The sequence below is a fragment of the Rattus rattus genome, chromosome 2, assembly GCF_011064425.1.
Source record: "Rattus rattus isolate New Zealand chromosome 2, Rrattus_CSIRO_v1, whole genome shotgun sequence".
NCBI lineage: Eukaryota > Metazoa > Chordata > Mammalia > Rodentia > Muridae > Rattus > Rattus rattus.
Genome location: NC_046155.1, coordinates 98,749,066 through 98,768,352, shown reverse-complemented (window position 1 = coordinate 98,768,352; position 19,287 = coordinate 98,749,066). Strand labels below are relative to the sequence as shown.

At 49.0% G+C, this 19,287-nt stretch overlaps 1 protein-coding gene across 2 annotated transcripts in view; it reads right to left on the bottom strand.

The window, feature by feature from the left end:
• Nucleotides 1-1,593: 1,593 nt before the first annotated feature.
• C2cd3 (C2 domain containing 3 centriole elongation regulator) overlaps nt 1,594-19,287 on the bottom strand; it is a 98,205-nt gene continuing 80,511 nt past the window's right edge. The window contains exons 31-33 of one of the 2 annotated variants that reach the window (XM_032893045.1): nt 17,263-18,157; nt 12,612-12,723; nt 1,594-2,367 (exon numbers count right to left, since the gene is read on the bottom strand). In XM_032893045.1, the coding sequence (XP_032748936.1) occupies nt 2,218-2,367; nt 12,612-12,723; nt 17,263-18,157 (1,157 nt within the window). In that variant the 3' untranslated portion in view covers nt 1,594-2,217. Of the gene's footprint in view, nt 2,368-11,828; nt 12,724-17,262; nt 18,158-19,287 lie in introns of those variants that run through there. The other variant, XM_032893044.1, reaches the window with a different exon arrangement.

The following is a 19,287-nucleotide window of genomic DNA, read 5'->3' as shown; positions in this document are numbered from 1 at the left end:
AGAGACTGCCCGCTGCTTTGGGCTCTGCCTAGAACTATTAATCTGGAGGTGGGCAGGACTGTGGGAGCCACGTGGGGGAGGAGTACAAGTAGAAGTCAAACTAGAGGCAGCAGGTTCTGGAGAAACCCAGAGGGAGGCGAGCTCAGAGGGCTAGGCCTCTGCTGGAAGTTTTAAGGCTGACTGCTACAGTCTCTGGGTCACCAGAAATAGTCTTCAGGCATCTGTGGAGGGCATGAAATGAAAAGGTTGTGGTTCATTCTGGTTGTGGTGACAAATGTGTTGTACAGCTTGGCAAGTCAAGTCACCTCAGAGGTGTCAGGGATAAGGGACTGGTAAACAACACACGGTTTGTGCATGGTCTGTTTCAGACCTCCACTTTGCCTGCAGCCATGCCCTCCTGTGGCCCTGCTCTCACTTGACTCCTTCAGGTTATTTACAGGAACAGGATTTGGCAGTGACCTTCTTCACCTCAGGCTTTCCCCCTGAGGCCTGGAACTTGGAGGTCTCTCACCCCAAGGATGTGGAATTCCAGGTACTGGAAGCTCTATTCTGGCTGAGTGTGAGGCCTGGGGCAAGGCCAACTGCTGGCTAGGGATGGGGCAGGTTTGCAGGCTGACGCTCAAGGAGCAGAAATATGTGGGACAGGTAGGGCTGAGGGTCCATGGCCCATCTAGGGAGGCTGGAGTGCTCTGCCTTCTGGGTAAGCAGTACACTTGCTGAGAATTCACTCCGGCGTTTGGGAAGTGTGGGCTGACATTTCTCAAGCTCCCATTATATGCCAAATGCCAGCCAAGCATTTTCAGAAATGTCCCATTTGATCTTCACAGCAACCATATGAAGCCAGCGTCTAAGTGTCTGTGCCTTCCAGATGAGGCCAGAGCCACAGACTCAGTCAGGCTGGACACTGATATGACCCAGAACATTCTCTGGTTCCCTGTGCAGCTGTCCATGACCTGGTCTATTCTCTGGGCTTTACCCCAGTTCTGGTTTCTTTCAGGAATCCCTTCCCTGGATGCAGCAGCCTGAGCCTGCCCCAATTCAGGGCACTTGCTGGCTGTATCCTGCTTTGGTCTGAGCCCCTTCTTTCTGGGTATGTCTTGGGTCCTGATGCACTTTCTACCTATACAGAAGCAATGTCTCTGACTTCCTTGGCCTTGAGTTTAACTGTGGGAATTGTTTTGAGGACAGGGGTGACAAGCAGAGGGCCCTTGGGTAGCTCCTTTTAGCCTCACTACCCAGCTGGCACTGGACAGCTGTGCCCCTTCAGAATCATCCTCAGAGGGCTTTGTCTGTGGTAACTGCCCAAGTGGCTGTGTTCTGACAGAAATTCCCTCCTGAGTAACACAGGGGACCAGCAGACTTTCACTGTGAGATTTAAAGGGCCATCAGAGGAAAAGACAAACCAAGAATGAGCAAGCAAAAGCCCAAAGCACTAGAAGAGGGACACTATCGTCACTCGAACATGGGCCAATCTGACACTTGGAAGAACAAGTCCCACGTTGCAGATGGCTGAGTGACAGCCGTGCCTTCTTTCTGCAGTTAAAAGTAGATGAACTCCAACACCTTACCCCAGTGACCAACCCAAAACACATGTACACAAATACAAATGCCAGACTTTTATTAAAACAAAGGCAAGAACAATGAATTTCAGAGCTGAGTAAAAACAAATAATATGTTAAAAACATGGTTAGGTTTCAGACAATCGAATACAGTTTAAAGGAGGCAATTCCCTTGTTCTATTGATTAATTCAATACATCATAAAAATAATTTATATCTATAAAATACCTCATTCCCAGACAAACAAGCTGGAGAGAGCCTTGGAATTTGCTCACTATGCACACACTTACTCTATGCTTCTCCAATATTTACGGCAAAAATAGCCCGTCCTATTCACGCAGAGCCCACGCTCTGCTCAGCAGTAGGCTGTGCCAAGGACACTGGTTTCTCTGCTCAGAGAGGCCTCTACAGGCCCCACAGTCAGAAGATGGCAGGACACTTGGGTGCTGGAGTCATCCAGCTGTCACCTCATTCCAGAAGGAAGCTGAGGTCCTGGTAGTTGCTAGGTGGCTCGGGACACTCCTCTGGTCTTAGCTGACTAGGTCTGAAGATACCTGTGGAATAGGGTGATGGTAGTGGCCCCAGGATGCCGAGGGAAACAGACCTGGTGTCTCTTGCAAGCTGAACAGAGCTGAGAGGTTGGCTGGTAGCCACTTCCCTCAGGCTTCATCGGTCTTTTGGGAATATTGGGAAGAAAATATCCGTGCAATCCTTCGTGTCTCTTCCTCAGGAAGGTTGGGAGGGAGGGAGTAAGGTCTGGGGCGACAAGGCCTTTGGGCAAGGGCTCCTGTGGTAGCCTCACTCTTGTCCTGGAGAAAAGGAAGTCAGCTTGATTAGCACCGAGGACATAGCATTACAGTGGATGATTTTGGCGCTTGGGCTAACATTTCTGCAGGTACCTGGGTTGCAAATATGTTACACACTCTGTCTTGTGGAACCCTTGCCATGACATCACAAGGTCGGGGTACCTTTCTCCCCACAGGCCAGGTGCAATTAGTTCAAGGTTGTGCAGTTCTGAGTGGCAGGGCTGAGGTGGGCGGGAATCCCACTTGAGCAGCCACCATAGACAAAGCCATGTGTGTGCACATCCACTTCCCCTTCTTTGCATCCCGCCAGGTTCCTGTGCTGAAGGGGCTCAGATCTGAATCATGGCAAAGCTGCCTGGCGGGCTGAGAGTAAGGCCCCTAGGGAAGAGATGGAGGTCAGGCAGGGAAGAGCCAGCGCAGAGGAGTGGAGGCTGTCACCACGGGCAACGGGCTTGGCTTCACAGTGCACAGCCTGCCCTGTGGGAAGATCTCTTTCTTGTCCTTAAATCCACAGGCCTTTCCCATGAGGATGGAGCAACGAGACTCTACCGCACTGCTCCGCCCCTCCCCACAGCCTGTACCCTGTAAACTTGCTAACAGGAGACAGGTCTGGCTAGAGAGGCTCCAGGATAAGGACACTCAGAAGCCCCACTGCTCCTTTCTGTAGAGAAATACATGTCAATTGGAGGCAGACGTGAGTGGAACAGTTCCTGGCTTCACAGCTCAGAGTAAAACAGGTGACACAGTGCCCGACCGACAGAATGGCTAAGGGAATGGGAGCTGGCATCTCTCTACTGCTTGGAGCTAGTTTCCCAACCATGAACAAGGGGGCTGGGCAGACAGAACGGACTGTCCCTGTCAGTCCAGATCTCTGCGCACTGCAGGGCGGTGGACAAGCCGAGCAGGCATTGAGGCAGGCATTCCTGGTGACCAAGAACGAGCAGTGTCAGAGCCTGGAGGTACAGCTCTGTGTTCTGGGGAGTCTAGGCTAACGGGAAGGGTATTTGTTGGTTTGCAGTCTTCCTTCTAAAATAACACGTCAGGCCAGGGGAGGGCCAAGAGGCCAGTGTCTCCATGTTGCCCTCTGCTCCAGACTCGGCACTTCTGAGGACATTAACTAGAGCTTTAATATACAACCCCAGGCAGGCCAAGTCAAGAAGAGGGCTTGGAAGCCATGAGACCAAGAGTGGGTAGGACTGGGTCATGAAGACCTGGTTTAGATCAGGTTGGGAGAAAACTGCCTTGAGCAGTAAATGCCTCACTCATTCCACTAGAACCAATGGTTGTGGTCTACTGTGTATTCACAGTACCTCAGGTTCTCCGCGAGACCTTTAAGCTCCTGTGTGCCTCATTCCAAGACCCCTACGGTTTGGTGTTTAGAGGAGACATTTGTCCCATTCGGTGCTCAGGCTGTACTACAGACAGATCTTTTGGGTCACTGGTTGTGGCTTACATTTTCTTTTATCCTCTGCTACAGGGAACTAGGAGGTTAAGCCAGATCAGATGGAAACAGGTCTTGTATTTATGAGCTAGGGTCTCACTGTGTACCTCTGATCCGAGGCACCGTATTTGATCATTTGTCAATTTCTAAAACCAGACTTCTGTTTCTACACTTGTTAGGAGTTATGTCTCCACTTTGGAGACTTCCACAGTTCTGTGTAGTTCATGAAATGGCCATCAAGCTTCTGCTGGTGGCTGATCAAGACTCCTGTAAGTTTAAGACCTATTCCCTCTGAACAGCTCATGTGGACAATAGACAGACATGGCTCCTGCCCTTGCAGAGGACTCAAGATAAAAGGGAGATGGACACTGACCTACCCAGCAGTCAGAGATGAGGTTTGGAGCTTGGGAACATGGGGAAAGGAGCCATTATAATAGCTGAATCGGTCCAGGTAGGCCTCAATGAGTGCTGGGAGCTAAGATAGCTGGGTTTCATTGGAGCTGAGAGTGAGGCCAGCCATAAAGAGGAAGGGCATACACACAGGCCTATAGCTGCCTCGGGGTCCTATCATCCTTGGAGCGGAAGCTAATGTGGCTGATTCAGCCCACCTTCCAGCACCCACACCCAGACCCAGTGACCTAGGGGACCTTATCTGCACAGCCCAGGCCTAGGGCCCAGGGCAGAGAGGGTGGAGATAAAATACACACAGACATACACTCAGTAGCACCTGTTGACTTTAAAGGTTTAACAAACATCTTGATCAGTAAGTGCTAAAGAATCTCTTTATCAGAGTTGTTACAGCAAAACACGTAACCCTGCAGGTCTGGGCAGAAGGAAACTGTTCAAGGCAGGATATATATCCCAAATGTACTGGCCATTCTTCTACATACTCTCATGCTCCTGCTCAGGGCAGCCGCACCGCAGACAAAAAGCAAGCACCCAGCAGCCTGGCGTGTCCTGAGGAGGCAGGAGAGACACATATGGCAAGTGGGTCATCAAACTTTAGGGATTCTTTTTTTTTTTTTTTTTAATATTTTTTTTATATGAGTGTACTATAGGTATTTTCATACACACCAGAAGAGGGCATCAGATTCATTACAGATGGTTGTGAGCCACCATGTGGTTGCTGGGAATTGAACTCAGGACCTCTGGAAGAGCAGCCAGTGCTCTTAACCACTGAGCCATCTCTCCAGCCCAACTTTAGGGATTCTTTAGGGTCTGGACAGAAGGACCTTATGTGGATGGAATCCCTGGAGGGGAACTTCGAGGAGAGACTAGAGAGAAACATGAAGATGAAGTCTGAACACAGTATGAAGGGAGAGGATGTCAAATGGAGGCTTAGCCTGAGCCAAGGTTTGGAGAGGGACTTCCTCTGCTGACAGCAGTCACCAGGCAGACACAGGAAAGGAGCAGCACTGGGAGCCAGAGGCAGGGAGACCTCTGGAATTTGAAGCCAACCAAGTAACACAGTAAGATTCTGTCTCAAAACCAACAAAACCACCAGTAAACAACAACCAACTAAACTAAACCACCCACCCAAACAAGCAAACAAACAACAAACCACAAAGTAGTCTGGGGGACGTCTGACCTGTTGTTCTCTTTAACCTCAACTAGCTGATCGGTAAAAGTGTGTGTGTGTGTGTGTGTGTGTGTGTGTGTGGGTGCATGGACACATAGACAGACAGACAGACAGACTTTGTACAGGTCCCTGTGATGTGGTCTCTTTAGAAGTGCTATTTGGTCTGCAGTGTGGTCTAATCTCATTCAGAGCCCTTTCATTACACCTCTTACTTCATCGTAGGCTATGTGCTCCTAGGGAGTGGTGGGTGTGGTGACTGCCTCTAGTCTTCTGCAAGCTTGTCCAGCCCTTTCTCTGAGGGCACGAGGGATGAATGGAGGGAATACTGGTTTGTGTCTAGATGACCCGTGTCACTTGCTTATGACTAAGATGGCTTCTGTTTGTGGGTCTCAGTGCTCACTGAGAGGTATAGTGAACTCTGGTTCTCTTTTTCTGGTCTACTATGAAACTCAACATTCAGATCTCATGGAGGCTCATGCCAGGTACATCGGGCAAAACACAGGAGCTATGCTGGAGCTAGGGCTGGCCCTGGCTGACACCAGAGCAGAACAAAGCTTTTCCTTAGCTTTTCTTTTTCCTTATCTCAGGCAAGAAGCTAGGCCTACAGGTCCTCAGCAGAACTAGGTCTGGCAGTTCCCCAGGGTAGGCTTAGGGTTTGGCTAGGCAAGTGCTCCTCCACAACTGCCCACAGACCCCAAGTGATCCTCTAGGTTGGGCTCATGGCTAAGGATCTGTTGTTTTCTAGAGCAGTGCCCTTAACTGAGAAACAACACTGGAGAGATAAAACTGAAAGCAAACAGTTGCCCTGCTCAGCAAAGCTGTCTGGACTGCTGCTGCCTCAGAGGTTGTGTGAGGGCTCCACACAGCTGTCACCATGCTCAACTTTCACCCCGTTGGCCGGCTGCCTTTCTCTGGGGTGGCTCCCACTGTCCTCTCCTAAGGTAGTAACAAGGACTTCCCAGACTGAAGACAGCAGAGAACTCAGCAGCCACAGCTATGAGTAAGGGGAAGTGGGGTCAGGAAACTCAGACCAGAGTCTCATCCCTGAGCAGAAGATCAAAATTTAATTAACCCGGCTACAGCATGGCTGGCCTACTCCAGCTCACTCTCCATTCCTGTTAGCACTCTACCCATGGGGTTCTTCTACCCAAGTGTCCCTCTGTGCCTTACTACCTGGCACTTCTGTCCTTCTGAGAAGCCATTTCTAACAGGCCCATTCCATAGGGTTCCTGCTTACACCACCACTGGCCCTCAGTTTCCATAATGAAGGGCTCAGGAGAGCCAGACAGACTTCTTAGCCCACTAACCAGTGCTGACTAGTGGGAAGTTTTCAAAGTCCAGAGAAATAGGTTAGGGTAACTGTCCTGGCAGAGTTCCTGAATCCGGCTGCACACCAGCCTGCTCAGGTCTAGACAAGCACAGCTCATTGCCAACAGGTCTGTAGGCCTTCCTGGGATGCATCCATTGACTTGTGGTTTGGGTCAAGCTAGGTACAGCCAATTCTGGCTTCTTCTGACTCCTGTATATCCTCACTCAGGTTGCTAATCTTCTTTCAAAAATTTCAGGTAGCCTTTAGCGGACCCTTCCTGTGACCTTTAGGTCTTTTCTTTGACTCTGCAGAGAGCTAGGGACTTGATGGTTCAAAGAAAATGAAACAGGTCATGATCACTTGTTAACAAGAGGAGCAGCTCAGCCATAAGGGCCCTGGATTCTATAAAGCCCCCTTGGATCTGTCGCCTTTCTGGTATGGTCTGGTAAACCTCTTCTGGCAGGTACGCAAAAGGCCAGAGTTCCAGTTAGGTACAGGGAAAGACTGAGAAGAATCACTCGCCTCTTCCTGGGGAGCTTGCGGATCCTCAGCAGAGCTAGCTCTTTAGGGACAGACTAGACAGGAGCTTGCCTATTAAGCTGTCACCCGGGCTCTGGTGCTGCAGCCGTCTGCGTCATTGTAAGCACCCCCAGTGAAACTCATGGCTCACCAAACTGGATTTGCTGGTATCTGCTTTGGTCTGTTGTGGTATACCTGTTGGGGGGTGAGTTGATGTATGTTGTCTCCCCAAGAAAAGTTTTGTTGCACACAACAGGAGGAGACAGAACATATGGGATCCACAAATGGAGACTCAAGACTGGATTATTCCCCCCTTCCCCTCTCACTCTAAGCTGAGCATTGCCTGGAACATTAGTGAAGAATCACGTGTTTCTGTCAGGTAGGCGATCCTCTGAACCAGATCTCCACCTTCAGTCCTCTGGAAGTCCTCCTGGGGCTCAGAGCACTGGCTGCTCTTAAAGATCTCAGGTTCAGTTCCCAGCACCCACACAGGAGCTCACAGCACTTGTGACACTAGTTGTAAGGGATCAAATCCCCTCTTCTGACCTCCATGGGCTCCAGGCACACATGTGGTGTACACACATACATGCAGGCAAAACACTCGTACATCTTAAAACATAAGAAAGCCTTCCTTAGACTCCAGGAGCTGTCCCAGCCAGTCTGCTCCAAACTCACAGCCATCATCATTAAATCCCAATTACATAAGGTTCTGTGACTTCATCAAATACCAATGAATCTATGTAAGTAAACAGTGTAGCACAATAAAACAAGCTCTGTAAATCCACCGCCCAGCCTAAGGGCTGCAATGCTGCCAGCCCGCACTGTTAATGACCTGCACGCTCGTACCTGCCGTTCCCAGCTCCACAACTGAGAACACTGCACTAGACCATCAGAAGCCGAGACAGATCTTAAAGGCAGCTGAAGAATAAAGGCCGAGTAACACCCAGGAGAACAGTAATGGAGACATCTATTTGATTATTCCCCCAGAGTCTCCGAGGTTATCCTGCACTTTTGATCCTTCTGTCTCAGCCTCCAAGGACTGCGATTACAGGCAGGCACCACCCTGTTCAGTTTCTGTGGTGCTGGGGCTTGCACTCAAGGCTCTGTACATCCTAGGCAAGCTTTGTCACCCGATGAACCCCAAGGAGACATCTCTAAAATGCTAACATTCAAGTTGGCTTTTATTCTATAGCCAGTGAAAATCAGTTTCGAAATGAAGGCAAAATAAAGCAACTTGGGAACATTAAATTGGAGAGGCCTGGTTACCAGCAGGTCCATGAGATATGAATCCTTAAAGGAAGCCCTCAGGCTCAGGGTAACTGTCCCAGCAAGAACCAGGATGAGAGAACAAGTGCACGAGAAGAGCAAGTATGTGGGAAAATATCTAAGACTATTCTTTGCCTAAAATTCTTCAAAGCAAGACCAGTATATGTGCTTGTATGTGTGTGCGTGTGCGTGTATGTGTGCGTGTGTATGCGTGTGAATGGTTTGCAGGTGCATGTGTCTGTGTGCCAGAGGCCGATGTAGGGTGTTTTCCTTTATTGGTCTCTGCCTTAACAGCTTTTCTGTGGTGCTGAGGATCTGAACTCAGGTCCCCATGCTGTGCAACAGGGACCTTTCCCACTGAAGTCATTTTTAAGACTTTCAAAGACTTTAAAGTGTGAGATGATTATGGTGTTCCTGCCCAAATGTAATTCTCAATTAAATCTAAAGAAAATGTAAGACACTCAAAGTTCTGACAACTCATGGACAATTATCTCAGTGCTTTAAAATTTTAATTTGAAAGAGACGTTTCTCTGACCTTTGGTACCTGCATCACCAGTGTTACTGCATGCAGGGATGTTAAGGAGCGGTGCTGTTTATTTGGGGCTAAGCAGGAAGCACTGGAATGTGGAACGTGTGTGCTGTGGAACGTGTGCGCTGTGGGAACCATGGCATCCAGAGTGGCCGTCCCAAGATGGCGGTGCCACTGACAATGTCCTAAGTGACAGCAAGGGCTCAGCTCAGGCTGGGCTCTGACTGGGAAACAGAAGGATTGCTAGTGGATAAACAAAAGCGTAAAGCCAGCATTCCCCACAAATGTGGGTTTCTGTTAGGAAAAGCCATTATTTTTGCCTATGTGCCCCTACAGCCTACAACTTCCAGGCAAGGGGACATCATCTAGTTCCCTATTAACACAGACCTGTAACACATAGCAAAGGCCCCACACAGATCCTGGCTCTTCTGGGGAGCAGCCTCACCCCCACTCCCATACCCCATTCCAGCTTCTATGCCTCCTCCTTTAACCTCTTTAAAACTGGCAAGGCTTTGCCACCTTTGCTATTCTATTCCTATTCCTCTGCCTCCCCCACCCCCCAAGAGAAAGCCTTGGCAGCTTGAATAAATATTTCCATCCAGAGTGGTCTTGTTGGGTGGTTTCACTGTACCCTTGCTTACAGGGAACGTCTAAAGGCAACAAAGAAGACATATTCATTCAAAGCAATCCTGGCTACAAGGACAATAACAAAAGGGTGTCTGTCCAAGGACTAACTGTAAAGTGGCACTAGTCCAGGTCTGACAAACAATACTGGGCAGATAGCCTCACACAAGTCTTCCTGTGTGAGGCTGCATTCGTGGGAGTTCTTCATATCAGACACACATGCACAAGGTCCCCTTCTTTAAAAATTTCCACTTTATCATCAACATTGCCAGAACAAGACATGGCCACTCCATCTTGTTAAGTTTCATACTAGTGCTGTAAATACACAGGCAATCTAACTTTTGGTACCATCAGGATTCCAGCCAAAATCTGTCACCTGGGTTTCTTGGTCTGGGACCTCCCAGTGCTGAAACTGGGCAAACTGTGATAACACTGGCTCTCCTAACTGGGACTCAGACTGAGTCCTAAGGAAAGAAGCTGTCTTAAGGCAGCACCAGTGGAGTTGTGCTATGGGCAAGCCAAGGAAAGTTAAGAACAGCCTGAAGCTCATCTTCCTGAAACTCAGAGTGCCCTTTAAGGAAAGGGACATTCTCATCTTTTCCTTCTCCCACACTCTGAATCGAAAAGACCAAAGACAGTCTGTCCTTGGGGGGGGGGGGGGGGGACTATATTGCAAAGGCACAAATGCAGAAACAGGAACAACATTTTGGCTGGCAGTTCTGTCACAGTGGCTTGTGGAACTCTTCCTGAGGTGCATGACTCACTGACCCTTCACCCACTTGGCCCAGAGGGCCGGCGGCAGGGAGACGGATTCAACCATGCCTACTTAATTCTCATCCTCATCCTGTTAACCACCCACATTAGCTTGACATTACTTAGAACAAAACTGAGACTCAGTAAGGTCAAGCCACAAGCCTAAGATCCTTTGCTTACTCACTAGCAGGTCCAGTGTTTTGTTCCATGAATGCTGTATTCCAAGCTTATGCTCAGTGCCTGGGCACAGCCCCCAAAGCCTATGCAAATGTCTTAGCCATGTGTGTGCACCATCAGAAGAGGTGCAGAAGTAGAGGAGGACTAAGACCACGGCAGGATCCTTGAGGGAACAGCATCTCTGCCCCTGGAAGGGGCAGGTAGGACTTCAGATCAAGCTATCCTCCAAACCAACACATGTTTTAGAAACACGGGGGTCGGGCGGGGGGTGGGGGAAAGGAGGCTGGAGAGAGGGGTTAGAAAGCCAGTGCGTGGTTCAGGTGTCTCAAGGCCTCTCTTGAGAACCATCACACAATTGTCTCCTGGCCTGCTAGCTGTGACTAAGCACAGAACTCTAACGCAGGGCTCAGCAATGGTCAGACTGACTCTCTCCTACCAACACAGACTCTGCAAGGACATGGGAAATGTTTACACTGTCAACTGCTAAAGGCCCAGGGCAGGAGCTTTATGCCAGCTGGAGGATCGGTCTCAAAAGCAAAGCAACACACACACACACACACACACACACACACACACACACACACACACACACACACACACACACACACACAGGGCAGGGTTTTGAGCTCTTTGGGAAAAGGCTGAGCCTTTACCCATCAGTTTCTTCATGTGCAGATACACTGATGCCTTGAAGATGCGGACAGGAAGCTCTGAGCCTAAGTTCCCGCATTGCTATGGTTTAGATATTAAGTGTTCCTCCAAAAGTCTCGTGTACTGGAGGCTGGTGGCACTATTTTGGTAGATTCTGGAAGTTTCAGGAGGTGGGGCCTGGCTTGAGGGAGTGAATGAACCTTTGGTGGTTACATTCAGCTCACTGGCCCGTCTCTGCTTACCTGCTACTTGTCTGCTGTGCGGTGGGTAGCTTCTCACACATCGGTGCAGCCAAGGACTACAGACTGCGATCGCTCAAGCAAGCCTTTAAGTTGCTTCTGTCTGGTAGCCTGCCACAGCGTCAACTCTGACATACCCAATTACTAAATGGAGAGAATCTGGCTAGCCCATCCAGTTGCTGGGATTTAAGATAGTCTGACTGTGTACAGTGTTTAGAGTAATGTCAAAGTGAAGGGAGCACTGAGTAGGAGCTATTGACCACAGCGAGTATGCAAACACAGTTTGTTCATAACTTATATTTGTCTCTGAAAAGCGTTTTGGGACCTCTGTGTGGCCTGCCCCTTCCCTACTACATTACGTGGTGCTCTCTTCCACGCAGATGTGGCACTCCACACATCTGTTGTAAGTTAGGTCATGGCCTCCCCAAAGGGCATCTAATTAGAAAAGCAGTCAAGTGGCCCTGGGGACATGGCAAGGTAGCCCTGAGTGTGGCTGGCCCTTGGACAGTTCCCCTTCTCTCTCTGAAGAAGGATGAGCTCACCTAGCACAGGCCAGAACTCCTGATCCTGACGCTGGAATCGTTGCTTCTGACATTATACCTGGCTGGCTTCTTGTTTGTTTAGGATTTGTATTCACAAAACCAGATAATTTATCTATATAATTGATTATATATGCCATATCAGAATACTATAACCATTCTTTTTGCTACCTGCAATGAGGACCAGGTGTTATGTTAGAGCAGACAGTGGAGAGCTAAGATCTATGCACATGTCCCAACTGCCTGTCGTTCGTGGTTAGGAAGGTGCTTTGTAAATGGCAACTAGACACACTGCTTCTGTGACCTCTCTTCATCCAGATCTGACTGGGCTGTCATGGTCCCCTAGGGATGCACCCTTCCATGTGGTGTCCTCTGCTGTGGGGAACCCCGCTTGCGTGGATGTGCACTGTTGCTGCTATGCTTCTGTGCTGCTCTCCCTTCCGTGCAGTCTTAGCTAACGAGGCTCGGAGTGTCCTGTTGTCCGAGCTCCTTGCCCAGTCGGGACCCACGGGATATTTCCCAGGAAAGCATAAAGAGTGACCACGGGGGCAGCTTGCGTGCTGCACACTTTCAGGGAAGAGATGCTGATGTACTAAGAAGGAGACCAGCGGCTGCTCTTACCTGGTCAGCTGCGGCTGGTGGTGGCAAAGCTGGAGAGTGTGAGATCACGCGTAGAGAGGCCTCAAGTTGTTGGGGAGGCAAAAAGAAGTTGGGCACCACAACAGGTTCTGGGCTGAAATGGTAGTTAAGGAATAAATTACCTAGAAACCTACCCTCATACCAGACCAACACCCCCTGACCTCAATCACACCATCTGTGTCTTCCTCATCTCACTCCCCCCTCCATGAATCCTTGGCACAAGTGGCTCCTCCCTCACTGGAAGACCCTGTCCCCTCCTAATGTGTCCTTCCCTTCCCTTCCCTCCCTCTCTTTAGTCTTTACTGTAATGAGTTCACATCCGACCTCCTCCAGGAAGACTTTTCCTATTGTAGCCACGTGGTTCTTTCTTTAATTCTGAAAGTACAGTCTATATCACAGGAGAATGTTCAATTATAACTTTTTCCAAATTGTCCTTTTCTGTGTATGGGTGTTTTCTCTGCACGTACGTCTGGGTAGCACATGCATGCCTGGTGCTCAGGGGGGCTGGAAGAGGGCATCAGACTTCCTGGAACTGGAGTTACAGACAGTTGTGAGCCAGTGAGTGAGTGCTGGGTTGAACCCGCTCCTCTGGAGGCGCAGTCTGCTCTCATCATGGGGCTGTTTCTGCAGTCCCTCAGTTTACTTCCTAAGGTCTTTATGCCTCATTCAACATTCGTCAGATTTCTCAGCAGCATCTCCCTTCAGTTACCCTAGAACCTGCAAGGTAGCAAGGGTTGAACACTGGCTGAGGGCCTGCTGGTTAATGTGATGTGGAAGGTAGCTCAAGGGTACTGCCTTGACCATGGAGGTCACTGGCACTGGGAAGACCTGTCTTCTGGCTGTTCTCTGAACATTTAAAAAACCAGAACTGGAGGGGGCAGGGGCACAGCTGGTCCGTCCTCTCTGCACATGAGATCTATAAGGTCTGGGCTATAGTTCTGACTTCTCAGTACCCTGGTAAGCGGCTGCAGGAAGCACGCAGCTCTACAATACCTGTCGAATCACAGCACTGACTGAGATTGCCTTAATCGGAGGAGACGGAGGGGGCTGTTGTGGTGCTGTTTCTTTAGGGTTTCTTTTCTTTTTAAAACAAGATTTATTTATTTACTTTATGGATATGACTACACTGTAGCTGCCCTCAGACACACCAGAAGAGGCATCGAATCCCACTGCAAATATTTGTGAGCTACCATGTGGTTGCTGGGAATTGAACTCAGGACCTCTGGAAGAGCAGTCAGTGCTCTTAACCGCTGAGGAGCCATCTCTCCAGCCCTTCTTTAGGGGTTTTTTTTTTTTTTTGTTCTTTTTTTCGGAGCTGGGGACCGAACCCAGGGCCTTGCGCTTCCTAGGTAAGCACTCTACCACTGAGCTAAATCCCCAGCCCCTAGGGTTTTTGTTTAAGCAGCTACACATGTCTTTGAATCAGATTCATTTACTCAACTCTCCATTTTATTGTTTTTCTCTTTATGATGGACTGGCCTCCAAGGGGGCAGAGACTATGTCATTTTTATAACCCAATTCCTATTACCTAACATAGTAGTACCTGGGGTAGGATAAATGTTCAGTGTATGTCTCCTGAATGGACAACTACACCAGGTGTACAAGCCTTTGACTCTCCTAGAGAGGTGGAGTAGAACAGAGGCCCCAGAGTAGTAGAACCCTCTGACTCAGGCTATCTCTGGAACTAGAGTTGGGGCTGGGCCTGTGTGCTGGTGTGCTCTTACCACTCTTAGCCAGGAGTCAGCTGATGATGGGGAGGCATCAGTGGGCCCTGAACACAGAGGCTCTCCTTAGCTCGCCCTCTCCTGCTTGCTCTGCAGGATGGCTGTCTACTTTAAGCCTTTCTCATTGTGTATGAAAGTATACTAGACTCTTACATTTAGAAAGAGACCAACACTGTCCCATCCCCACTGTGACTCCCCTTCTAGTTACAGCTCGGCTGACAATCAGGATGAATGGATTATATAGAGAACCTGCTTAGAGCCGCAGTTGACATCATAAAGCTGCTCTGTGGTCCCAGTGTGTAGGGGACTGGTGCCCTCTATAGCTGTCCTCTCTACTAGTTCCCTTAGCCACTGAACTCTGGTCTTCTCTTATCACTGCAAGTCTTCCTAAAGTTCAGAGGTCTCCCACAGGACCATCCTCTCTGCAGTCATGCCACCTCCCTATGCTCGCCCCCAGCACCTTACAGCTCTGCTCTCTGGCTATCTTCATACTTAAGATGCTCACTTGATCCTACGCTTATAACTGAGGACTACACTTCCTCCTGGACGCCCCTCGGGTACTTGTTCAACACAGAAACCTCTTTTTCCATCCAAGACTGTCTATGTGCTTCCCCGTCTAGTAAAGACACTGCCAACTTATAACCTGTGATAGAAATGTCAGTCACACTTCGGTTTTCCCTCTTCGTCCCCATGCTTCTATCTGACCCTGTATCTTCTCTCCTCTTCCCACTCTATGCTTTAGGCTGGACGGTCTCCATCTCTTGTTGGCACAAGTTTCCTGTGTTCTTCTGATGTTTGCTTTTTTTCTTTCTTGACAGTATTTTTCCCAGGCTAACCTTGAACTCCTGACTGTTCTGCTCAGCCTCTGACTGCTGGCATGACGGGTGTGCCCTACCACATCAGCAGACCTATTCCTCACATCTCTTCCTGATACTCTGAGCACCCTAAAAGCCCCCCACTTCCTGCTCCCATCTCTTACCAAAGCACTTAGAGCAACTACCTGTTACCTGACTTTCACCAGATAATGGGAGCTGGAGTTAAGGGTTAATTCTAACCTGTCCTTAGTACTCAGTGCAATGTCTGGCAACACTGGTTTCTGACAAGAATGGAAGGCTTGAGCTCAAGCAGCATGGGTACATGTGGCAGCTCTTTTCCTGACAACAATCTGATCATAACTACACTGGCAGTTGGCTAGGAGCCCCACCCAACATAAGTCTTGGGAGCAACTTCACCCAGAGGGGGCCTGCTGGGAAGGCCTACTCTCCAGCCACAGGTCTTTCCCAATCCCTACTGTAGTCCTCATGTTTTCTCTGACCTGTATCATGAATCACATATGTGTGTGTGTGTTGGGGGCTGGGGTACGGGTCAGTTGGTCAAGTACTCACTGTGCAGGACCTGAGTTTGGAACCCCAGCAGCTAAATAAAAGGTCAGGTATGGTAACACCAGCTTGTAATCTTAGTCCTGAGGGGACAGACAGCAGGATCCTGGAGCAGTTCTGCTGAGGTGGTAAGTTTCAGGTTGAGTGCAAGACCCTATCTCAGAGAATAAGGTGAAGAACATGGAGGTTCTAGCTCCCACATGCACCAGCAGACATGCAGTGAGCATGCATAGTATGCATACACATGGACATGCACAATGAATAGACCACACGCACACAAACATAAATGTTTCCATTCACCCGATTCTATCTCATGGAAACATGATACTGCAGTTTAGTGATTTCTATTCTGCAAAGGTAGGTGAGGGTAAACAGGGAGAAACAAGACATTGACCTGAGGAGCTTCTAAGTCTGCTGGGGTAGGAATCATTTCCTCCATTTGATCTGAGATCAGGTTCAGACAGGCTAAACCTGAATTCATAGAAGTAATAAGATGTAGGGCCTTAAAAGTCAGGCCTGCTGACTTCTGAAGATCTTCTATAAGCAAGCAGCCTACTTCTCTGGCTCAGTTGGTTAAATGCATTCATGAAGGCTGGAGAGATGGCTCAGTGGTTAAGAGCACTGACTGCTCTTCTAGAGGACCTGAGTTCAACTCCCAGCACCCACACTGAGGCTCACCAGTTCCAGGAGATTCAGCACCCTCTTCCGGCCTCCATGGGCACTGCATGTACATGGTATACAGACATTCATGCAGGCAAAACACATATATACATAAATTAGTAATGAATGAATCTTAAAAAAAAAAGGACTAAGCCTGTTTCCTCACATGCAGAGTAGATGACACATAGCTAAAAGACTTGTGCCAAATTAAAAAAGAATTCTTAGCATACAATAATGCAAATCAATATTCTCTGTCTACATGCCCACTCTCCTTTTTGTGATACTGGGGATAGAACCCAAGGCTAGGCAAGTGCTCTCCCAAGCGACTACAGCCATAGCTCCAGCCTCCCCTTTTATTTCAACTGAGGTCCTGAGTCCTGTCTCCAGGAAACTAATTGCACATGTTTAAAGTGGAGAAGTCAGACAGTGAAGTTTATTATGTATATACTAACACCCAAGCCCCCAAGCCCATTCGATGTTTATACCTGAAGGGGCAGGTGTCAATGGTAGATTCTGTTACTACTATTACTTTTTGACAAGGTCTTGCTATGTAGCCTACACGATCGAGAACTCAAAGCTCTCCTATCTCAAGCCCCCAAGAGCTGGAATTGTAGGTGTGGGCCATCAAGCTTGACTTCAGTGGTAGACTTATAATACTAGTCATGCAAGTGAGCCTTCTGAAGGAAGAGTCTTCCCATACCCAAAATCCCCCAGTGCATTCCATGAGAGCCACAGGTCACACCCACTGTTAGCCCAGTACCAGCATCCAAATGCCCAGGACAGACGGCCTAAGTACCACTTGGAGAACCAGCATCCCCATGCCCAGGCCAGACGGCCTGAGTACCACTTGTGGGAAACAGCAAAGGATACAGAAGGAGCTTCTGCCTTGTGGACACCTCTGACCCAGTTGTTACTTGCTTCTGCCTCACAGCAGGGGAGTCCATGGGTGGCTTCTTGTGGTCTTCCCTTTTGCTTTGGGAGGGTAGGTGCAGAGGAAACTTTTCAAAGCTCTCAGAAGAGTCGCTGAACTCACTGGAGAAAGCCTCACTCTCAGCCAGAATCTCTGGTGTGGGCTTCTTACCCTGATTTACCTGTGGTGGATACTGTCCAACACAATCAATGCTCTCTTGGGCTTCTGAGAATGTTAGGCTTGGGACAAGCTGAGGCTTGGTTGAGGCAAGGTCTTCAACCTTGATCTCATAGGCTCCACCCTCACAAACAACACTTTGGCTAGGGGAGCCCTGTGCAGAATGGGGGCTGAGTGCCTTTTGAGGGCTACTTCTGACCTTCAGCTCCTCTCTGGGGAAAGGTTCTGGGGAGGGGCCTTCCCTTTGTACCTCATTGGGCTGAGGGCTAAGGATCTCACTCATGTCTGACATGAAACTGGACCAGGGGCTTGTTTTGTCTGTCACTGTGGTTATTTCATTTAGGGTCCTGGGCTCAATGATGTCTTCCTCATAGTCTTCATCACTGTAGTCTGGGCCCACCTCCGTGTCATCGCTGCTCTGCACCCTCATGATGGGGACTGTCTGTTCCAGCGACTCACGGACCATCCCTCCTCCCTCTGAGGGCGCTTCAGCAGGGGGAGGCAGAGACTCTGGGCTCGCCTCTATAGCTCCTGCCAATGGCTCCTCCGGAGTGGTGCTTCCTTCTCGAACAGCCTCGGTGTCCCGAGCAACTGGGAGGGTGGCGACTGCTCTGCTTCTACTCCTGGCTTGGTGGGAAGTCAAAGCTGCTTGTGAATCTCTGGTGATAGTCTGCAGATCTGAATAGCAACAGATATCACTCTTACTATAAGCAGGGCTGCAGACCACTCAGGTTCCCGCACTGGCCTCGAGCTTCACAAGTATCTTTGTGATTAGGCTTTACACGACCCTCACGAGAGTTAATTCACCCAGGAGTCAGTGAAACTATGCTCACAGCAGTACAATTTCTAGTCCTTTATTCTACGATTAGAGGGAGGGCTGAAATCTAGTCTATGTGTGGCTGTGGAGACACCTGTGGAAGGGCTCATGCTCAGGTCTCTCGGGAGCTGGGTCCTGACGGGCATGCTCATGCTTCCGCTTACTTCAGAAATCACCTATATTAAAACCAAAACGAGAGTCCACTCATTTACCTATTCGATGACAGTCACTAAAACTACCTATTTTACCTGGAAAATAAAGCAAGGAAATCTTAGTGACGCACAACAAAAGAAAAGAATGGGGCAGTAGGGCTTTGGAAAGAACGTGGGCTTTGGGTCCAGTTTCTATAGTTGGTTGTGGTCACCAGCAAACTGTCCCCTCTGAGCCCGTTTTTCTTTCATATGTGACCAATACCAGTCACTCCACAGGCTTGGGACTGAGAGATGGGCATACCCTGCATGGTGCACGTGTAGGCACTTAAGGAGAAGGTACGAGTCAACTCTTATTTTGGGGTGAAATGAGGGTGGATAGATTAATAAACAAGTTGGTATAATAGTTCATGCCTTCAGTTTTAGCTATTCTGAAAGCTGAGGCAAGAGAATCACTTTAGGAGTTTGGAACTATCCTGGGCAACATAGCAAGATCTCATCTCAAAAAAAGGAATAGCAGTAACAACAAAGACATAGTAAATAACACATTTGCATGATTCGTTTAGAGAAAGTGTCAAACTAGTGACGGACTTGACTTCCAGGGCTAAGGGCTATTGCTTCTCGCCAACAGAGGACGGCCTTGTTTAGTACAGTTGTCACATTCGGCCATCAGAGGGGAGCATGCCTGAGTGTGAGTGGGCCTGTAAACAGAGCAGGCACCAGGCAGACTTACGTGGCCCTGGCTTTTTGGTCTTAATTACTATCTTGGAACAATTTTCTTTTTATAAATCAGTTTATCTTCCAGTGCTTCTTGCTCATCACACCTCAGGAAGCCTGCCCAG